We start from the raw sequence: 20031 nt of genomic DNA on the forward strand, positions 1-20031 counted from the left end.
TGGGCTTCCCATGTGGAGCCAGGGCCTTGCCTGTCATCTTCTATCATCCCCTGAGCCATGCTGCCCCTGCTTGCTCCTCCCAGGGAGACAGTTGTCCTGCCCTGGGGCTCAAAGCTGAAGAAGCCATTGTGGCTACAGACAGGGCATCACAGAGGAAAAGCCTTGGAGGGGATGGGGACGGGCACTGGGGGTGCTGCTGTGCCCATCGCTCTGCTCGTCCACACACAGAGCATGTGGGAGCAGGGGGGGTCCTGCAGGAGCCGGTGGCACAGCGAGGAGAAGGCTGCTGCCACCACGCAGGGGTGGCCAGGGAAACGTCCTCAGCGGCCTCACCCCAGTTTTCCTCTGGACAGAGGGTGCGAACCAGCCTGCAAGGGGCTGGCTTTTGGGTGGTTTCAGCCCAGGTCTGGCCCCATGCTGACCAGCCATGAATAGCAACGTCCCGTTCCTCCCAGTCCTCCCTGCAGCTCCTGTCCCCCCCACTCCGTCCCTCCCCATCTCTCCACCTTTTCTGCTCGTGCACCCTGCAGCAGCGCTGGGTGAGGCCCTGATTCAGAGCAGGGCTCCCAGCCAGCTCCACCGGCAGGCAGAGACAGACAGAGGCAATAAAACCAGCCCATGATCTGGTCTAGACTTTACTGAGCTCTTGCAAAAACTTGGTATTAATGTTACACTGACGTATAAAGTCGAATGGACTCGATTTCTCAGCTGGAGCAAGACGAACTTTATGGAACCACTGCAGCCAGTGGGACGATGCTCACAGACCCCAGCTGCCCTCCGAAAATCCTGCTGGCCCCGTCTGTCCCATCTGCTTGGCTGGGGCAAGGAGAAGACGGTTCTCGACACTGGGGCTTGGTACCAAATCACAGGCAGGATTTCTGCTCCCCAGCTCTGGGGTGTCCACAGCCACTCGTGGTGCCTGCCTGGAGGGAGCCTGGGGGCTTGGCACATGGGCATGGTGCCCACGGCAGGAGGGCTCCAGGTAGTCTTGTTTGGTCGCCTCCTCCTGAGCCAGGACCTGTTTGGCTGTGTCTCCTGGCCAGGATGGCTGCAGTGTGGGAGCTACGTGCTGGCTGTGGCCAGGCCGTGGGGTTGGCTGGTGTGAAGAGATGTGGGGAGCCAGGATCTTGTCTGACAGCATGCTGTGAGCTCCAGAGCACCCAGTTGGACCATAGGCTTTGAGCAGGGGCTGATGGAGGGAAGGACTGAGGAGCTCATCCCTTGGTCAGGAGCAGAGTGCATGTCTCCCAGCCCTGCTGTGGTGGTGGTGAAGCATGGCATGGCAGAAGTATGTCCCTGGGCTGCCGAACTACACAGGCTGCTCCACCAGCACAGCTCCAGGTGCTCCGAGAGCCACGCATGTGCGGAGAACATGGAGCCTGCGAGGTGGAGCATGGGTTTGCATTTTGGCACCAGCTCTTCCCTGCTACTGTGGGAGAGCAGGCACCACGTGCCTTCAAAGTCCTTTCCCCTTGCACGTAGCTGGCCAGTGGCAATACTGATCAACAACAGCACTGGCTGGAAGCGATTATCTCTGTACAGTGAAGTCCAAACCCTGTCCTGGTTCCGCCGTGCATTTTGGGGCGTGAGTATGGCAGCGGGCCTAGGGAGGGAGGGAGATATACAATGAAGTCACTGTGTATGGATGAAGGATGCTTTCCTCCCGTCTCACCCAGAAGAACCCATCAGTGTCCCTTGACTGGCAGTCCTGGCTGTGCCTTTCCACTGTGTCGGGCAAGGGCTGATGGCCCCCAGGGAGCAGGTCACACCACAGTGCTGACGGAGGGATCGGAGAGGTTGAGCTGGCCAGTGATGTCGGTGGGATGGTATTGCTGTAACACACAAATACACAGACAAGGAGAGAGAAGTGTTAGGCAGTCACGACACTTGCCCCCGCGCCTCCTTGCACCCCCTGTGTCCCTACGGGATGTCTCTGGGCCAGATGCAATGGCCTCAGACCTGCTGCCCCCTGCCCAGTGTGGGCTTGTGCAGAGGTCTTTGCAGACACTCTCCAAGCACGCTGCTGCCTATGGGAAGGACACCCAGGAGCAGGGCGCAGCGCACGGTGGCCGTGTCGCCTGTGGAGCCATCCTGTCCCTATGTGGGGACAGCTACAGGAGAAAGCTGTGACCCCCCAGCCTAGCCCACAGCCACACCTGTGGTTGGAGGGTCTGGCTGGTGCCAGCTCAAGCTGTGCTTTGAGGCCAGGGTGTTGCACCTCCTTGCTCGAGTGCTCCTGCTCTCACTATCCTTCTGTGCAAGTGAGGAGCCGTGCCGTGTGGGTGATTTGTGACTAGCTGTAGCATCACTTGCTAATGTGAGAATGCAGCCTGTGCTGGAGACGTGGCCTGGATCTGGGGTTCTGCGCTCCTCGCAGTGGGGGCCCGGCCAACACCCCCAGGAAAGACCTCCCCAGCAGCGGTCCCACCAGCAAGCAAGCAGGGAGAGCAGAAAAACCCCTCAACCAGCCAGAAAAAAAAAAGAAAAAAAAAAAAAAAAAAAAAAAAAAAAAAAGAAAATAAGAAAAAAAAAAAAAAAATTAAAAAAAGCCCTTTCTCCAAGGCAGGGGCTTATAGCTGGGCAGTTATTTCCTCCCTACCTTCTTCCATATGTCCTTCCTCTCCCTCTACTAGCTCCAAGCCCTAAATGGGTGACACCAATGCATCTGCCATCACTTTGGGAACCTAACCTGGGCAGAAGGACTCCATGGGTCTCTTGCTGCTGCATGGACCCTCTTCTCTATATTGGCTTAGCCGTGCACCTAGGAGGGCTGCTGGTTTGCTGGGTCTCCAGGGACTCCTTGATTTTTAGAAGGATTTCACAGGATTTAACCCATCCTCTGCTTCCTGGTGGCAACTGTGGCCCTCGCACTGCTGCTGGTGGCTCTAGCACTGTGGCTGCCCTGTGTGGCCCTACAGCCTGTGCAGGGAGGTCTGGTGGCCCCCCAGGCATGGTGTGGGCTCCTTGGGGTTCACCTGTGTGGTTTTTTTTCTTCACAATGTCCCCAGCACCTTGGCAGGGGCTGGAGCCAGCACAGTCCCATTCCTGCAGTTCACGTGGTGGGGATACGCTGCTGCTGAAGGAACACCTCTTGGGATTGCTCATTCGTGTAGGGGACCAACTACTACCAAAATGGAGCCTATATGAAATTCCTCATTGCTTCGCTGAGTGGCAGAACCTTGGCCATCTCCTGGTGGTTTTGCTCAGACAAATTGTTCTGTCACCCTGGGGAGCTTTTTCTGGCATTTTCCTGGTCCACTAAAAGCATGCCTCTTCCTACAGGGGTGCAGCCGTCCCTCTTTGCCAAAATCCTGACTGCCACAGCAAAGCTCACGGCATGGGGCTGGAGCCCCATGGGGAGGAGATGACTAGGAGGGGAGAGGCTGGGCAGGTACCCAGAGGAGATGGTGCCAGCCTCTGCTGAAGGACGAGCTCCAGAGAAAAAAGTAAAAGAAAAAAAAAGTAAAAAAAAAAACAACAACAACAAAAAAAACACATACGGGCAGAATAAAAGGTCCTTTGTTAAATACCCTGCGCTACCAGCCTGACGCAACCAGGAAAAAAGCTGTGTGTGCGTGTGGGTGTGTGTGTCTTGGTGCACGTGGCCGTGGGGCAGCAAGGGGGCTCTGGCAGGGGGGGGCGGGGTGCTCTGGCCTCTCTGCACAGCTCCGGGAGTCCCTGACACCACCAAGTGATCTGGGGGGCCTGGCCAGGAAAATCGCAATACAAGAGCATGGCTTTGGGTTTGAAAGCATATCTCCTCCAATCACAGAGTTATCACAGGGTAACATTCGCATTTACTTTTTTTTTTTTTTTTTTTTTTTTTTTTGTGTAGAGTTCATGCATGCAGTTTTTAATATTAAAAAAAAGAAAAAAGAAAAAAAAAGCAAGAAATTTGTCATATCAAAACTATGTTAAAGTAGAACTAATGCTAGAAGCACATATCAGTAATTTAGGGTAAATGATGTTACAGGGATGGTGCAATTATCCCCAAACCAAACATTATAAAGCCAAGAAATTAATCAATATTAACTGTAGAAGAGACTCAAACATGTTAAGGTATGGAAGTGAAGTGAAGGCACCAAAAACTTTAAATGACACCAGGAAGAAAATATAGACAAGAACTTAATATGTCTTTAAAAATGACTTCAACCTAATCTGGGCTCGCATGGTAGTCCCTGGCTGGTGATTTTCTGAAAGAATTTTGAAAGATTTTCTTGTATAAAGACAAGTTTTTTTTTTTTTTTTTTTTTTTTTTTTTTTTTTTTTTCAATTAATATTAGGATTCCAGCTAAATGCAATCTTGCTGTAGAAAATGTCAACTTTCCTTTTAAAAAAAAATATATAGTTGTCTTTGGCCTACATTTGTTCGTTTGGGGCCAAAAACTAGGTTCTTTTTCAGCCAAAAAGCACTTGGTTTTGGAATGGCTGATCTTTCACTGAAAATGTGACCTTTTCCATGAACCCCCTTGATTCTCGACCAGCTTTGGCATTGTCCCCACGCTGGCAGGGCCCTTGCTTGGCGGTGACGTGGGACACGTGTCGTGCTGTGTCTGGGGGCCCGCGGGCTGGCAGTGGGGCTGCGGGGGCTGATGACGTCTGCAGTGGGGGCTAAGGGATCTGTGCGTCTCGTTACGTGTCTGTACGAAATGTGCCGGCTCGGAAGGTGTCTGTGTGGTTTATGCGTCTCACATGGCTTCTGTGGGGTTGCAGTAGCGTGGGTGGCTGCGATGGATGGCAGTACGTCAGCTCTGCGAGTGCTATTCGAGTTGCAGGAGCTGCCTATGGGGAACACATGCATCTCCTCCTGGGGCGGTGGGGATGATGTGCCGCGGAGAGGCTGTGCAGCTCGGGTGATGGTGGGCGCTAGGACGTTCAGAGTGGGGTGGCAGCTTCCCAGGGCTGTCTTGGCTCCATGGTGCCAGCCTGTCTCTCTGGCACTCCTGAGGGACCATTCTGCAGGGCTGCAGAGCAGAATCCATTTTTAAAACTCCCGACAACGAAAAGGGAAGAAGCAAGGCCACCAGGTTTGCATCTTTTGCTTGCTAGCCAGGAGAGCCCATGGGGCTGGGGTCAGCCTGGCCTTCCAGCCCCATGGGCTCTCAAGCCTTGCCCAACTGAGACCTGGTGTGGGCCCGCGGCTCTGCCAAGCATCACAAAACAGAGCACCTCACTGCTTTCTTGCCTTTACAAAGACCCCAGGCAATGTGTCCCCGCATGCTACGTACTCATGGGGCCTTCCACAGCAGGAGGGCATTGGGGTCTCTGAGCCAGGGCTGCTGCATTGAAGCTGGGGCACCAAAAGGCAGGCTGTGATGTGAACTGGTAACAGCACCCTTCCGCTGGTCGCTCACCCTATGGAGCAACCAGCAGGCCTGCCCGACATCGCCACAAAGTTTGCTCCACTGTGGACTTCCTGCAATAGCCAGGTCTTGGATCTGCTAGCCTCAGTCTTGGCCCTGTTGGCTTGGATCTTGGTCCTGATGGCCCGTTCTTGACCCAACTAGCCTGTCCCCCCTTCAGAACACATGCCGGGGCCCAGCCATGTCTCCCCATGGCATGCAGAAGACTGCAACAGGCTCCTAGACAGTGGGGTATCATTGCCCATCGCTGCCCCACAGCTGCAGCTGCCACCAGAGTGGGATGCCATCTTCTGGAGCCTCTGGTGAAGATGGTCCCTGGACCTGGCCAGCTTGTAGCCCTGGGTGGTAGGGTGGCATGAGGCCATGGATGCTGCACCATGAAGCAGGATCAGACCCAGGATGCATCCCTGGGGAGGGAGCAGGGTGTTGGAGGTGGTATTGGAGTGCCCCATTGCTCCTGGGAGAATGGGCAGGCACCCAGGAGAGGGCATGGTCACAGCCATGGGGTCCCCTCTCCTGGCATTGCTCACATGCCTGTGGTGGGCATGTGTCTCCTCTGGTGCCCACTTCACTGTGATGCTTCTACTCTCCCAGGTCAGCTCCCCTCTCTTTGATAAACCTTGGAGACAAAACATGGGGTCTACTCCTGCCAGGCTGAGGGTTCCCCTGAGAGCTCTCCCTGCAGTTTTTTCTCCCCACCAGTCCCTCATGATTCTTCTCATTCCCCACCTTCTCCTCGCCACACCACCCACCCCGCCTCTCCTCCTCTCCCCTGGTCGGGGTCTGGCCACGCAGACCCTCATCCAAGCCTCCCCCAAGCTCAGGGGTCTGGTCCCTGGGGCAGTGGGGCGGGGGCAGCTGAGATGTTGGGGCACCACCAGGACAAGGTGGTTCAGGGGGCAGTGTGGGAGGTGACAGGGATGCTTGTCCTCCCCAGTGGGCACAGGGACAAGTGAGGAGAATGTGGGACACCCCATGTCAGCCAGGGGAGCACTTTGTGCGAGACGGTGGCAGCCAAGCCCAGTGGAGGGCTCAGCTGTCCCTGGGGCTGCATCCCAGGGGTGCCGGGGAGGGAGCCTGCCCTGGTGCCAAACGCAGCCGCCTCCATGAAGCGCTGTGGCTGGAGACCCCCTGCGACATCGCACGCCGCTCCCCCCCACGAGCCTACAGCCAGGGACGGGCCGCCCCGCCATGTCCCCCCGTCCCCGCCGTGCATCGCGCCTGCGGCGGGGAGCCCGCTGCAAGAGGTTCGGGCAGCACAGCGCCCGCGTCCACACGAGACAACAGAGTAGCCACAGTGCAGAGTGTCGTACGACAGACGGCAACATGCAGAGGGACACCGGCTCAGTCCGACAGACCAACAGCCCACCCTGACACTGGCGTGTCCGAAGCTCCAGCACGAGCAGACACATTTGCACATGGGGAAACGGCTGGCTTTAGGGGCAGCTATTTGGAAATGTTCTCTGGTTACATGCAAGCAGCGATACTGCGGGGTGGAAAGCCCAGGTTTGAACCAGGCTGGGTCTTTAACAACCTCCTCTTTCAAGCCATAGTGCCTCTTTTCTAGAGAGGCTTCACTGCTGACGATAACCAGAGAGAGCTGTCCCTCCTGTGCCGAGGGCTACGTCCCGAATGCTAAGTCACAAACAAAAATCACATGTAGAGAATGTGACACGTATGGCTCTCGGTGAGGTGACACAGTGCCCAAATTAAATTGGAGTGATTGTTTTTAGGCATACAATGACAAACAGGTACAGGAACACTCAGGAACAGAAAAAGAAAATAAAAATGTCATCGGTTTCAAGAGGTCAGCACCAGTACGGTGAGCAAAGCACAGAGAGGAACATCAGAAATCATCCAGGCAAAAAGAAAACAGAAACAAAACAAAAACTCGGTTGCATCTCCCAAATCATCACAGGACTCCAAAGCACCTCCTGCCTGCCCTCCAGGATCCCAGCATCCTTTCAGGAACACGGGATGACTGACTGACTGACTGACTGACTGGTGACGAACATGAGCTATGCATGTACACTGGCAGCTTCGGGATGGGTGTGTGGCAGTCGATGGGATGGCAGAAGAGAGAAAGAGAGAGAAAGAGAGAGGGCAGAATTGTTCTTCTTCCTCTTACCGTATCCTTGGAGGACCTACGTCTCTTGAAGCTGGAGGCCAGGGTGGAGGTGATGGACCTAAAAGTGGCTTTCTTTTTAGGGTCAGGTTCTGCTCTACCACTTTTTCTATCCTAAAATGAATATGTATAAGCGATTAGATCTCTAGTGTGCTGTTGGAAATGCTAAATCTACTTGAATACTGCCCCGTGTCATGTCCTTCATTTGGGTGAGAAAGCTACTGGAGATGTCACTCCCAGTCCTCCAAGGGCCTCTGTGACCCGCAGGCACAGTGCGGCCTCCACACTGCTATGGCTACGGGGCCGGCCTTGCGTCGGGAGTGCTGGAACCCCTCTGGGGAGCAGCCCTGCGTCTCCTGGGTGTCTGCCGGCCGCCTGCAGCGCTGACCTTGCTTCCTCGGGAGCACCTGGGGGTGCTCTGCCTGGCCCTGCCCCTTGCTTCCACTGCCAGCCTGCCTAGACCGAGAGGTGAGATGCTGCACCTACCACTAATAAAAAATTGCTCAGGGCCTTTTCTGAGGCTGAATCCTAGTGCCACAAGAGAGAGAGAGGACTGCATTGAAAGAGAAGTCATTGTATGAATACTCTGTAAAAAAGGTATTCCGAAATTTAAATGACGCATTTGTGCAAAGCCGAACATGGTTGTTGGTGTTTTTTTTTTTTTTTTTTTTTTTTTTGTGTGTGTGTGTGTGTGTGTGTGTGTGTTTTTTTCCAAAGTAAAACCATTTTTTTAAAAAAAAGGAAACTGGAAGAAAAAGAAAAGAAAATAAAACAAAAATAAAAGGAAAAGAAAGGGAGGAAGCAAAGCATTAGCGCTATGATGTCATCAGGGTTGGGATGAACTCAAAGAGAAACAGAACTGAAAAATGTAGCCATTGGTGTTAGCGAGTCGGACCTGGTTGGCGCAGGCTGGGAGCACCAGCCGCCACGGTGCGGGGGCAGCGAGCCGTGGGGACCGGCCGCGCTCGGCGGCGGGCGCTGACAACGATTCCTCCCCAATTGCTTTCGTGCCAATGAGTGTGACCTTGCCGACGGGGGACGGAGTGACCAGGTCTGGCTCTGCTACCGCACGGGGGTAACCAAAATGTATCCCGCTGGTGCGTAGAGCATGCTCGGGGATACATTTGCTCCTCCTTCTCAGTTCTCTCTTTTGCGGACATGCACAAACGGAAAGGAAAGCAAGATGAATGGAATGAAATGTCTTTTTTTCTTCCATGGCATCTCAGGAAATAGCCATGGCAAAACTGTGATCCCAAAAACCATTATTTTTGTTTGTTTGTTTTAACAAATAAATCTTTCCACTTGCCTACCTTCTAGCAATGTACCAGATACTAGTGCTCTGACGTTTCCTCCTGTGGAAAAGTCTTACAATGTCAAACGGCTCTTTACCATGAGGCTGTTTATCCCCACAGGGCAGCATGCTTTGCTCACAGTCCCACAGATTCTGCCCAAGGACCCAGTGCAGTATTTTCTAGAAGGTTGGCAAGTGAAAAATGGCAGTGCGACTAGTGTGCTCTGTCCCAGCAGCCTTAACCCCGTCGGTGCTGCTGCTTTTTGGAAGCAAAGGAAAATAATAATAATAATAAATAATAAAAAAAGAAGAAATGGCTTTTCCAAAACTCGTATCAGTGAACTGAACCCAGCGAGCTCTCAGGATGTAGCAGCCCGGCCTCGTGTTCCCCTCGCTGCTCTCGGAAGGTGGTGTCCCCCAAGCACCCCCCATGCCGCCGCCACTCCACGGGGACGCCACTGTGCTCGGCCAGCGACCCCGCCATCGTCAGGGGGCTCTGTCCCTTGGGCAGTGGCCCTGCAAGCAGCAGTGTCCCTGAGTCCCCTGGCGGATGCCTGGCTCTCTGAGTGCCGGTTTGCTTCCCCAAGGGTGGGACGCAGCCCAGACGGTTTGCAGAGAGCACCCAGGCGGTCCCTGAGCTGGGAGGGCACAGCGTGGCGAGGGTGGGGGGAGGCTCAGGGACGTGCCTGGGGCTGTGTCACCATCGGGTACCACCGCCCTCCTGTGCTCCCCTCACCCGGGGTGCTTCAGGGATGGGAGATGCTGGGGGGAGATGTCCTTATCCCCAAGTGACAAGAGCACGCAACGCCTCTTATGGAACCGGCTGGGGTGTGGTAGGAGAACCACAGCCCTGGGGGGAGGCAGGAGGGGGAGGCACTGGAAACCATTGAGAAACCTGGAGCAATTCTCCATGGGACTGCAGGACAGGGGTGCTGGGGAGCTTTGGGGCAGGGCTGCTCAGGACCATGGGGGCAGGGCTGCTCAGGACCATGGGGCAAGGATGGTCAGGACCACGGGGCAGGGATGTTTGGTGGCTGCATGTGAACCCTCCCCTCCTCTGCTGGTGAGCGTGGCTGGAGCAGATCAGAGAGCCTACAAAAGTTGCTGCTGGCACCACTGGTTCAGCTGTGACAAGATGTGGCTCTGGCACATGGTCCCCAGCAGAGCAAGGTCCCTGTCCCCAGCACCACCAAGAACAAACCAAAGCATTTAGGCCAGGTCTCTCTCCAGGACAGAGCTGGGCATGACACCTCACATGGGAGGTGGCAATGGCCAGGGGTGGCCCTGGGGACAAGCAGGGCCCTACAGCTCGCTAGCAGTGCTGTAATGCCTGGTAGAGTCACTGGGTGCGGGGAGGGGGATGGGGGGGGCATGCTAATCCACAGCTCAGCATTCACTGATTTGGTGAAGGAGTGGAAAACGCACCTGTTGGAGATTTGCTCTAAAAACGGTTTGTCCTACCTGCAGGTTTTTCCTCCACACATTAACGGCCGCAAACGCCAGCTGCATCTGCTTCCTCCGCGCGTCCTTATGCCTTTTGTAAGCTATTTCTATGAATATTAAAAATATCCCGGCAACAATACCTCCAGCCACCAGCATAAACACACCTGAAATAAGCAGGAAAGTTACAGGGGGCAGTGGGAATCGCACCACGACACTTCATTTCCTCTGCTTCACGCTCAGCACCAGCAGCATTGGCCAGCCCTGGCCCCCCGGCCCCTGCCACCCCCCCACAGTCCCAGAGGGGCACCCATGGTGACAGGCAGGGAGGTGATGAGTTCGGGGCATCCGTGTGAGCTCCTCTTGGCTGGGCACCGGTGCTACTGCAGGGAAGCTCAGGGCAGGCCTGGGGTGCTGGGTCCTTCACCATGCACCAGGGCAGACCCTGTTCCCAGGGCTGTTTGCAGCAGAAAGACCGAGCTCTGGTGCTGCTGTTTAGTGCATGGGGAAGCACAGCATGTGCTGAGCTCTTCTACGCTGTCCACAGCAGGCTGTGACCCTCGGGGCTGGTACTTGGGGATGGGGAGGTGGCACAGTGCCTTGCATCCCCAGGAATGGAACAAATGGATCCACCTCATCCTCGCTGATGCCAGCATGCATGGGGTCCCCTTGGACACCCATAACCCTGCGTTGCCACACTGACTGGGGGAAGAGAACCCACCTGGGAGAAATCAATCTTTGCAAAGAGGGGCCAAGGAGAAAAAAACACTGCATCAGTCATCATCCCCCTGCCCTCTGCCCCTGCCCAGAACCAGCACTCTCTCCTCGGGGCTGCCCTGTGCCAGCTCCCTCCTGCAGCAGGGTTTCTGCTCACCCCTGTGCCGCTTGCCCCTTCCCAGGATGCTACCCCCCTCCTTCTGCACCAATTGCACCCCGACAGCTGTGGCTGGGCCAGAGTGGAGGGACAGGAGTGATGGGCATGGCAGCTGCCCCTGCCGATGAGGAAGCCACCCCAGGGAAGGTGGAGGAAGCTTCGCGGAGCTGTTTCAGACAAGGTGGGGTGGGAACCCACCACAGCAGCCTCCCAGCGCTAGGAAAGCACAAACCCAGAAGAAGCAGAGCTTTGGCCTGGGAGGAGAGGTCAGGAGAGGAGAATGTCTTGAGCGAAAGCAGGCTACCCAGCGAAGAGGAAGAAAGAGGTTTGCAGAACAAACCTGCCATATTTTCAAAGGTGAGTGTTGCTGGGGCATTGCTACGGGAATCACACTCCTGATACCTCACCCAAGTCTTGTCCAAATCCTCCATGAAGCCGTTCTCATGGGACCTGAAAGCACAAGGAGACAGGACGGTCACAGGAGACCAGGCACAGGCAGCTGGGACACAGGGGCTGGCTGTGCTCTCTGCAGCCCACCATCCTCGGGCTCTGCCCTTGGCCACTGCCTACAGGTACGTCTACGGGTGCTGTGTGTGCACTGGTGCGTGTATGCCTGGCAGGGTGCATGGATGTGCACACGTGCACATGTACAGCTTTGGTACCAGGGGGCAGATCCCTGCTGCGAGGGCTGGACCCACGCAGTGCTACCGCACGGGGATGGGGAAGGGGAAAAGGGCACATGTCCACCACGGGGACCCTGCACATCCCTGCCTCCTTTTCCCGGCACATCCCCACACCTCACTGCCATCCTGGGCCATCTGCAGCCCTGGGCCTCCCCATACTGTCCCAGAAGGGCCCCAAGGGCTCCTGGTGCCTCTCCAGGCTCTGCAGCCCCAAATCCCACCCGTCCTGCTGCCACCCAGCTCTTTGGCACAGCTGCCCCACAGGTGGGGTCCAGGGCCTCCCTAGGTTACCCTGGATCATGCAGGTGGTTTCTGGCCAGGACCCCACTGACTCCTGACCCTCTACAATTAATCTTGCTTCTTCCCCTCCCTCCACAGCTAGTTCCCAGCTGCCTTTCCTCCATCACCACATTCCACTCTCTGCAATGAATGTGGCATTTCCAAACCAACACAGAGAAATCCCTTTTTATCTGTGATACCAGATGCTTTGTGGCACTCCATACTGCAGGCTAACGCTGATATAAGAGCCTTACTTGGAGTCAGGAGGGAACCTGAAGCATCTCTGCCTAACAGGAATAGAGTGGAGAGAATAACCCTGGGGAGATGGAGCCACGCAGCACAGTGCTGTTGGCCTGGCTGAGCTCAGAGGGAGGTGTCCCCACAGTGGGGGGTGGCACTGCCTGGCGTGGGGCTACTTGCGTGCTAGCACATGCAGAGTTTGGGGGCTGACAGCTGTGTACAGACTTGAGGATGGCCAGGGAGACATTCTGCTTCCACGGGCTGTCCTTGCGCATCCCAATCCCAAAGCCGGAGCGGAAGAAAAGCTCCCCCGTCGTCACCAGGTCGCACTTCTGGGAGGCTTCAAACTCCAGGACCGCCGAGTCCCAGATGAAGGCATGGAGCTTGCTGGACACCAAGAGAGGTGTAACACAGGTAAGGGCGGGCAGCCCACCTTGTCTGCAGCCACCGTGGGAGCAGCAAGGGGGCTCCCAGCCCTAACTCAAGCCCTGTGCATGGGGATCAGCATCCCACTCCTGGCAAAGGATAGGAAATATTTATGAGGAGCATGAGGGGTTGAAACAAAGTTTGAAGCCACCCAGTCTGGCACAGAGGCCAGAAAGGGAGGCCAGGGCCAGGGCACTGAACACACCTCTCCCCACATAGCCCTTGTGCCCTCCACCCAGAGACCTGGCACATGCTGGGTCTGCACAACTCTCACCCAGCCACACTTCAGCAGCAGCTCCCCTGGGGCTTGCACCAGCCCTGCTCACTTCCCCCAGCCCCTGCCCCCAGGCCTTCCCCAGCACGGCCAGGTGGGGAGCTGGTCCCACTCACTTGTCCCGCACAGCCTGGATGGCTTCAGCAGCGCTCTCGTAGTTGTGCTTCTCCATGTGCCGGTACATGGTGCTCAGCTCCACCTGCCGTCGGAAGTAGATGTCCACTGAGCTCTGCTTCACCGTGGCATAAATGAATTTATCGGAGGGGTTGCGCAGCTGAAAGGCAAGGGCAGGGCTTCTATTTCTTCTGTCCTACATCAATGAAACCAGCTCACCCCCAGAGTTGTGTTTCCTGATTTTCCATGCCCTGCAGGGACCTGTTTCTCAGGTAACACCTTGATCTCCTCAGTGGAGCTGAAGGTGCCATGGGGCAGTGGATGCTGTGGGGCTCAGGATGCTGTGGGGCTAGGGATGCTCTGACACCACAGTGGTGGGCAGGGGATGCTATGGGACAGGGATACCACTGTGCTGAAGATGCAGGAGGCTCACAGATGCCATGGGGCTGACAGTGCTATGGGCAGTAAATGCAGAGGGCACGGGATGCTGTGGTTTGACACTTCTGTGGGGTGCATTCCTGCTTGCCCAGATTGATAGGCTGTGGCTGTGTCCTTGCCAGAGTAGGAAATGGGTATGAAGCATGCTGGTATCTGCTGAGAGTATTGACTGCACCGCAGGGACATTTTCATTAGCTATAACTCATCCATAATGAATTGTTTCCTCGTCGGTTAGTGCACGCTCTCCAGGAACTGCCAGGCAGTTTGGCTGGGCTCATGCTGCTTCTGGACAACATTTTTCCCTGTTGATCCCTGCCTGTGTCTGCCCATCCCCACACACTGCAGGGGCACAGCCCCACAGACACATTAAGCAGGACCCGGGTGCTGCCAGCCACATTATAGGGACCAGGAGGTGCCTACTGCAGGCATCTGCGTCTCTTCCCAGAGGTGGGCAGAGAAGGGGAAATGAAGCACGGGGTCATTACCCGGGGGTCGTTGATGCCTGTAATTCTCTCCTCAGGTCGGTCCAACACCAGGAAGGCAGCCAGGTTGGCAGTGTAGGAAGCCACAATAATCATAGCAAAGCCAGCCCACACCATGCCAAGAATACGGGCAGAGAAACTCCGGGGAGCACCTGGAGGGAGAGAGGAGAGCTCAGACTGGCACAACAAGGGCTTGATTTTGTCACCAAAGCTGTGCACACGCCATACAAGGCAGATGACAGCTGCAGATGTGCCCTGTTCAACAGCTGTGATTGCCTAAACCAAGAAAAACCCAGCTCCTGTGCAGGATGCATTGCACCCTGATGGAGGAATAACCCCAGGAAAGAGAAGCAGCCCAGGCAGGGCTTCCCATCACTGAGGGTGAGGGGTGGCAGGACTGTCTGTATGAGCAGTGCCATGAGCATGTCACCCCAGCATCACCAAATCCCCCTTCAGGGAAGGCTTGGGGGGGGATGAGGGCACAGGCACAGGCAAGGCACAGACAGAAGGATGTGGGAGGGGGCATGGGCTCTTCCCCAACCCAGTGTCCCCCAGGTCCCTGCCAGGGCTGCAGCACAGGGCAGGATGGCTGCCTGCCTCGGCGCACCTTCTCCGATGCCGGAGTTCAGCAGGACTCCCCAGGAGAACCACATGGCTGAGGAGAGTGTCAGGGCATCTTCCTCCTCCTCCTCACTGTTCACTTTGAAGCGGCCAAATGGGCTGGAAAACAAGACAAAGAACTCCTCTGAAGTCCCTTATCCTGGTTCTCTAGGCTCTTCCCCATGCCCTGGGAGCCCTCCAGCACTGACCTTACAGACCGCGCTCTGCCCCAGGCAGCCCTTCACCCTGCCTCCCTGCCTGGCTGCACAGCCCTTGTGTCCCTGACACAGCCGACCTGCAGCCCTGCCTGCCTCACGCTGGTACAACTCCACAGAGAGACCTGGGAGACCCCTCCCTGTCCCCTGCTGCCCTCGGTGACCCACCCGTGGGTGGCCGACAGTGCACTCACCTGAATCGGTCTAAGAGGTACAACATCACCGCCACCACATGCACAGACAGCCCCACCAGCAGCCAAAGCGTGCTCTGGAAGGGCTGCATGAATGAGTCCAGCGTGCTGCGGGGGATTTCCTAGCACAAGGAAGAAAGAAGACCAGTGTTGGCACCCACCGAGCCCATGCCCTGCCCACCCAGAATCTCCTAACGCCAGCCCACTGAGCCCAGCCCATACCTTCTTCACAAGGATGGTCAGACCCTGGTACTTGAAGGGCTTGGAGAACTCGATGTACTGTGCCCGCTCGTTGTTGATGGTGAGGGGAGCCACAATCATGTCCGCCTGCCCGCTCAGCAGCTCGCCCATCATCCCGTTCCACTCCTTCTTGTTGCTGTTGTTCACCTGCCGCAGAGCCAGCGTGGGGTCAGCCCCTCACCCCAGCACCCACCCCACCAGCCAGCTCTGCCCAAATGACACAAGATACGGGCAAAGAGGTACCCGAGGCTGCCCAGACTCACCCGCTCTTGGGTACCAAATTTACCATCAGCCACCAGGTGAACCTCGTAGGTGAAGTTCATCACCCCCGCCAGGCGGATGAGCAGGTCAATGCAGAAGCCGTAACAACACAGTGCCACGGTGGGGCGGCCTGTGGGCAAGAGGAAAGGGGGGATGAGTGGAGGCAGCCCTCTGCCAGGGATCCCCTGCAGCACCCACGCTTGTCCCCAGCGGAGAGTGGCCACTTGCACGGCTTTGTTGTCATGTGAGGTGCCACCGTGTTACATAGTGCTGCCTGCCTGGGGCACCTTTCCCACCGCCTCCATCGCCCGGGGTGTGAAGGAAGGAGCAGCGTGGGAGGAGGCGGGGTGGGGACAGCGGGGCTCCAAGCTGCAGGGAGGTGGGCTGAGTGCTGCTGACCCGCAGCAGGGGATGGAGGGGGCTGGGTGCCCGGGAGGAAGCCAACACATCCCTGTTGGGTTGAACACAGCCTGGACACGGCTTGGGGCTGAGGGGAGCTGTGCAGAGGACATTGTGATGGGCCAAGGGGATGCACCTCATGGGGATTGGGGCAGGCCCAGCACTGCTGCACAGCTCACACCCCCCACCAGGTGCTCACTCCTAATCCTGAAGCAGGCTTTCCCCAGCACAATGGTTTGAGACTGGTGTTAACACCAGTACAGTGGGTGCCTTGGGGCTCTTGCTTGGTGCTTCTGCTTCAGATCAAGGCAAAGGGAGTGGGGGTTTGTCAGGAGACACAAACATAGGGTGCAAGCCTTGGAGCCCACACAGAAGTGAGACAAAGGAAAAGTCATCTGCTGGGGTCACAGCACAGGCCGTGTGGGCTGGAGAGGCCTCTGCACTCCCTGCTGAAGGAGTTACCTGGGATGGTCTCATTGGGCCCCGTGCAGAAGACCTTTTTGACAGGGTCACCATTGATGGTGAACTCTTCCCTGCACGTCCCATCTGCTTGCGTGGGCTTCACATACACAAAGGGCTCTTGGTGGATCGTCACAATCTGCAGGGGAAGCACAAGAGTTCTTGTCTCCATCCCACTCCAGAGCTATCTCCTCCCAGGTGGGGAGAGGGACCTTCTCCCAGTGTTACCTCCTGCTTCTGGCCATCAGCTGTTTAGGGATTTCCTGAGCCCAGCACTGCAGCTCTCAGCCCACCCACCCTGCATTAGCTTGTTTAACCTCCTTTTGAACACATTTTCTTCTGCCCTCTGCATTGTCCAGCAGCAAAGGGCTCCAGAAACTGAACCACGTCAAAGGAACCCATCCTTGTATTGGCTGCAAACCTGTGCTGGGTGCCTTCTGGCTCCCAAGCCATGAGGAACAGTGACCACCTTCCCCTCTGTCCCTTCTCTGACACTTTCTCATATCCCCTTTCCATCTGTCTCCTTCCAAACCAAGGGTTCTACCCTTGTGGTTTGTCCCCAGCTGGAAGCTGTGCTGCAGCTCCGAGCACCCTCCAGCACCTTGTTGGAGTTGCTCTGCTGTAACCGCTCTGAGACGGCAGGTGCTGGAAGCTGCAGGGGCAGCAGCAGAAGTGGGAGGTGGACGAAGTCACAGCCCCTGCTGCCATGTGCTGTTACCTTCAATTTGGTCGACATCTGATAGCCTTGAGGTTTCTCAGTTTCTCCCCCTGGCCAGATAATCTTCCGGTCATTGGTCAAGACCTGTGATCACCCCGAGGAAGGAGACAGACGTGAGGCTGTGGGCGGACACACCAGCAGCCCCCTCCCGCTCAGGCTGCCCAGGGCTGTACGTACGTGGCTGCCGTTGTAAATCCCGACCTGGACCAGTTTGCGGTTCTGCAGGTTCATGATGCTGTAGTTGGCAAACTTCCTGTCCCCATCCTCATTGAATTCTACCCGGCCGGTGACACCCTCTGAGTACTTGGAGGACATTAACACCCTGTGAAGAGAAACACAGTGGGGCCAACACAGAAAACCTGCGGTGGCCACTGGGAGATCTAACAAGGGTTCGGAAGGCAAATGCTTTCTCAGTTGCCTGGTATGACCCGTATGCCCATTACCCTACAGAAGTCCAATCAAGGCCACCTATGGCTGGTTCATAGCTTGGTGGGCATCTGCTCCTGGTGGATGCAGTCTGAGGAGCCACATTTCCCAAATGCTGCACTACCCTACCTGCTGGCATTGTCCCCTCTTTTCCGTCAGATCAGTCCCAGTCCCCAGTGGAATATCTTGGCCCATACTTCTATACCACAGCACCCAAGGAGACTCTGGGGGTCTCTTGGGAGTTGCATCCATGCCACAGTTCCTGCTGCTTCTGCCCAGCAGCAGCCCATCACAACAACCTGAGTAACACCCCAGCATGCACATACGCCACCAAAGGGAGAACCAACCTCTCTGAGCCCTTGAAAGATGACAGAGAAAACACAGAATGGACTGAGCCCCTTGTAGTGCACCACAGAGAACATCACATGGCTCGTGCCAAAGATTGTGTCCCTGCTTTTCTAAAGAAAGCTTCACACTCTGCAGGTCCCATGCTCAACAGGACCCAGGCGTGCAGAAGGAGCATTCTGCAGGACACCGCGATTATGTCTGCAGGGAGCAACCCCCAGCAAAGGACCCCACTGCAGAAACAAGGGCCAGGCTACCCTCCCTCACGGGGAGGGAACTGCTGCCTTAGCAAGATCCCGCCTGCAGAGATGCAGCACAAAACACCATGCAGAAAAAAATCAGGTCCTGGGGACCGCATGCAGCATCTACCCATCACACCATCCACAGCAGCGAGATCAACACATACGTGCTCTGATCCTGCACCACATGCCCTGGTCTGCTGAGACCACGCTACCCGAAAACATGGCACCAGGGTTTGCTACAGCAGAGAGCAGCCTGCCCCATGCATGGAGATCTTTTGTCCCTAAGCCTTGCCAGCAGCCCAGAAATATCCAGCAAGAAACGTGCCTGCAGCACTGGCAGACACTTCCCCCTACCCTGATTTGGCAGAAAACCCCATTTCTCCCCTCCCCCACCCACATTAAGTTCCATCCTTTCATGTCCCCAGAGCTGTCCTCTGGGGAGCTGTCCCCAGCTGATCCCAGCTGTCCCAGCATTGCCAAGGGCAGCATGGGGTGGCAGGGACTGAACCAGTGCCAGGCACCAGGATGGTGCCCAGACAAACTGGGGCCAGAGCCTGAGCCTGTGTCTTGGCTACTCTTCTAGGACAGATGTAGCTCTCACATTGCATCATGCAGGAGAGTGCAAACAGTCCTGTGCCACATGCTGTACTGACAGATGCTCTGCACAAAGCGACCGTACTGCCCTCCTGCACCTTTTCCACATGCTCCCACCTTTTCGAGCTCCTTCCCCTAGCAGGACCCTTCCCCTGGGGATGCGAAACCCACCCTTCCCCAAATACCTCTTGAAAAGGGGCCCTGTCTTCCAGATGTTGGTGTTGCCCACACAGCCCCGCGGAGGGTCGGTGATGTTCTCCTTTTCAAACAGGTCATGCACAGCCTGGGCCACCACCGCGACAGCATCGCTGATGTGGGCTGACTCGTTCTTCCCATTGATGAGCTGCAAGCCGATGACTCCTGCCATGAGCAGAGGAGCAGGTCAGCCCCACTGGGCACCGCTGTTGCTCCTACAGGCAGGGCTTGCGGATGGCAAGCACACAGCTATGGGGCTGAGGTCCCCTCAGTGGGGGGCTGTCTGAGCTCTGGGCAGGGGCAGGTGGCTGCAGCGGTGCTGGGCTGGCACCAACCTGTGTGCCACAGCAGAACAGGGGACAACAAGGACACCGAGCCTTTCTCCCAGGTGACGTTCATCTTGCAAGGCCCCAGCCAGCTGGATGTAGGGCAGGGCAGTGTGGCCAAGGCCCTCAGGCTGCTGCCACCCCATGCGGGCAAGGGTGATCATTGTGTTGTGTGGGACCCACCACTCACTCGGGACCACCACGACATCGCATTTCTCCGGACCACTCATCCCAGCCCCAGGCAGGCTCCTCCAGCAGGCCTGGCCAACATGGGGTGGGTGCCTCCAGTGGGTGCCTACCATCAGGGGCGTAGCGCAGGGCATTGCCCGAGATCTCCCGTTCCCCCACCAGCCACACGTAGCCGGAGCCCGTCATATTGAGCATGGCTGCTGATCTGTACACCGTTGCCGCATCATCCTCGCTGCAATGAGAAGAAGGGAACAGCACTGTGGCTCCAGGTGCCGATGGCCCCCTTCACCCTGTCTTGCACTCCTGGGCGCCCCAGGCAGCCTCTTCTGATCCCCTCTGGCCACTGGTTCTTCTGGGCAATGGGTAATTGCTTGATGCAATGGGAACCTCCCTCCCAGCATCACCTAATCCTACAGCACCCAGAAAATCTGGCCCATTGCATCAAGCACTCACCATTTATAACCAACAGGGCCCACACCTTCACAGGGGGCTCAGGATACACTGGTACTGAAGCTGCATCCACAGCTGCCAGTGCCTTGCAGGATATCCAGGCACCTCCACCATGACCATGACTGCAAGGTCTCCGAATAGCAGTGCACCCT

At 56.5% G+C, this 20031-nt stretch overlaps 1 protein-coding gene across 12 annotated transcripts in view; it reads right to left on the reverse strand.

Moving 5' to 3' along the window:
* Positions 1 to 619: 619 nt before the first annotated feature.
* Positions 620 to 20031, reverse strand: part of GRIN1 (glutamate ionotropic receptor NMDA type subunit 1) — a 30979-nt gene continuing 11567 nt past the window's right edge. For 2 of the 12 annotated variants that reach the window (XM_035341552.1, XM_035341550.1), the window contains 17 exons: positions 19540 to 19661; positions 18905 to 19079; positions 17290 to 17434; positions 17113 to 17196; positions 16398 to 16533; positions 15539 to 15666; positions 15258 to 15422; positions 15039 to 15157; positions 14637 to 14749; positions 14033 to 14181; positions 13112 to 13269; positions 12521 to 12682; positions 11434 to 11543; positions 10241 to 10386; positions 8384 to 8635; positions 7492 to 7602; positions 3833 to 4964 (listed from right to left, as the gene is read on the reverse strand). In XM_035341552.1, the coding sequence (XP_035197443.1) occupies positions 4761 to 4964; positions 7492 to 7602; positions 8384 to 8635; positions 10241 to 10386; positions 11434 to 11543; positions 12521 to 12682; positions 13112 to 13269; positions 14033 to 14181; positions 14637 to 14749; positions 15039 to 15157; positions 15258 to 15422; positions 15539 to 15666; positions 16398 to 16533; positions 17113 to 17196; positions 17290 to 17434; positions 18905 to 19079; positions 19540 to 19661 (2479 nt within the window). In that variant the 3' untranslated portion in view covers positions 3833 to 4760. Of the gene's footprint in view, positions 1833 to 3832; positions 4965 to 7491; positions 7603 to 8383; positions 8636 to 8798; positions 8841 to 10240; positions 10387 to 11433; positions 11544 to 12520; positions 12683 to 13111; positions 13270 to 14032; positions 14182 to 14636; positions 14750 to 15038; positions 15158 to 15257; positions 15423 to 15538; positions 15667 to 16397; positions 16534 to 17112; positions 17197 to 17289; positions 17435 to 18904; positions 19080 to 19539; positions 19662 to 20031 lie in introns of those variants that run through there. The other 10 variants (XM_035341554.1, XM_035341558.1, XM_035341555.1 and 7 more) reach the window with 10 other exon arrangements.

The sequence above is a fragment of the Oxyura jamaicensis genome, chromosome 17 (assembly GCF_011077185.1).
Source record: "Oxyura jamaicensis isolate SHBP4307 breed ruddy duck chromosome 17, BPBGC_Ojam_1.0, whole genome shotgun sequence".
NCBI lineage: Eukaryota > Metazoa > Chordata > Aves > Anseriformes > Anatidae > Oxyura > Oxyura jamaicensis.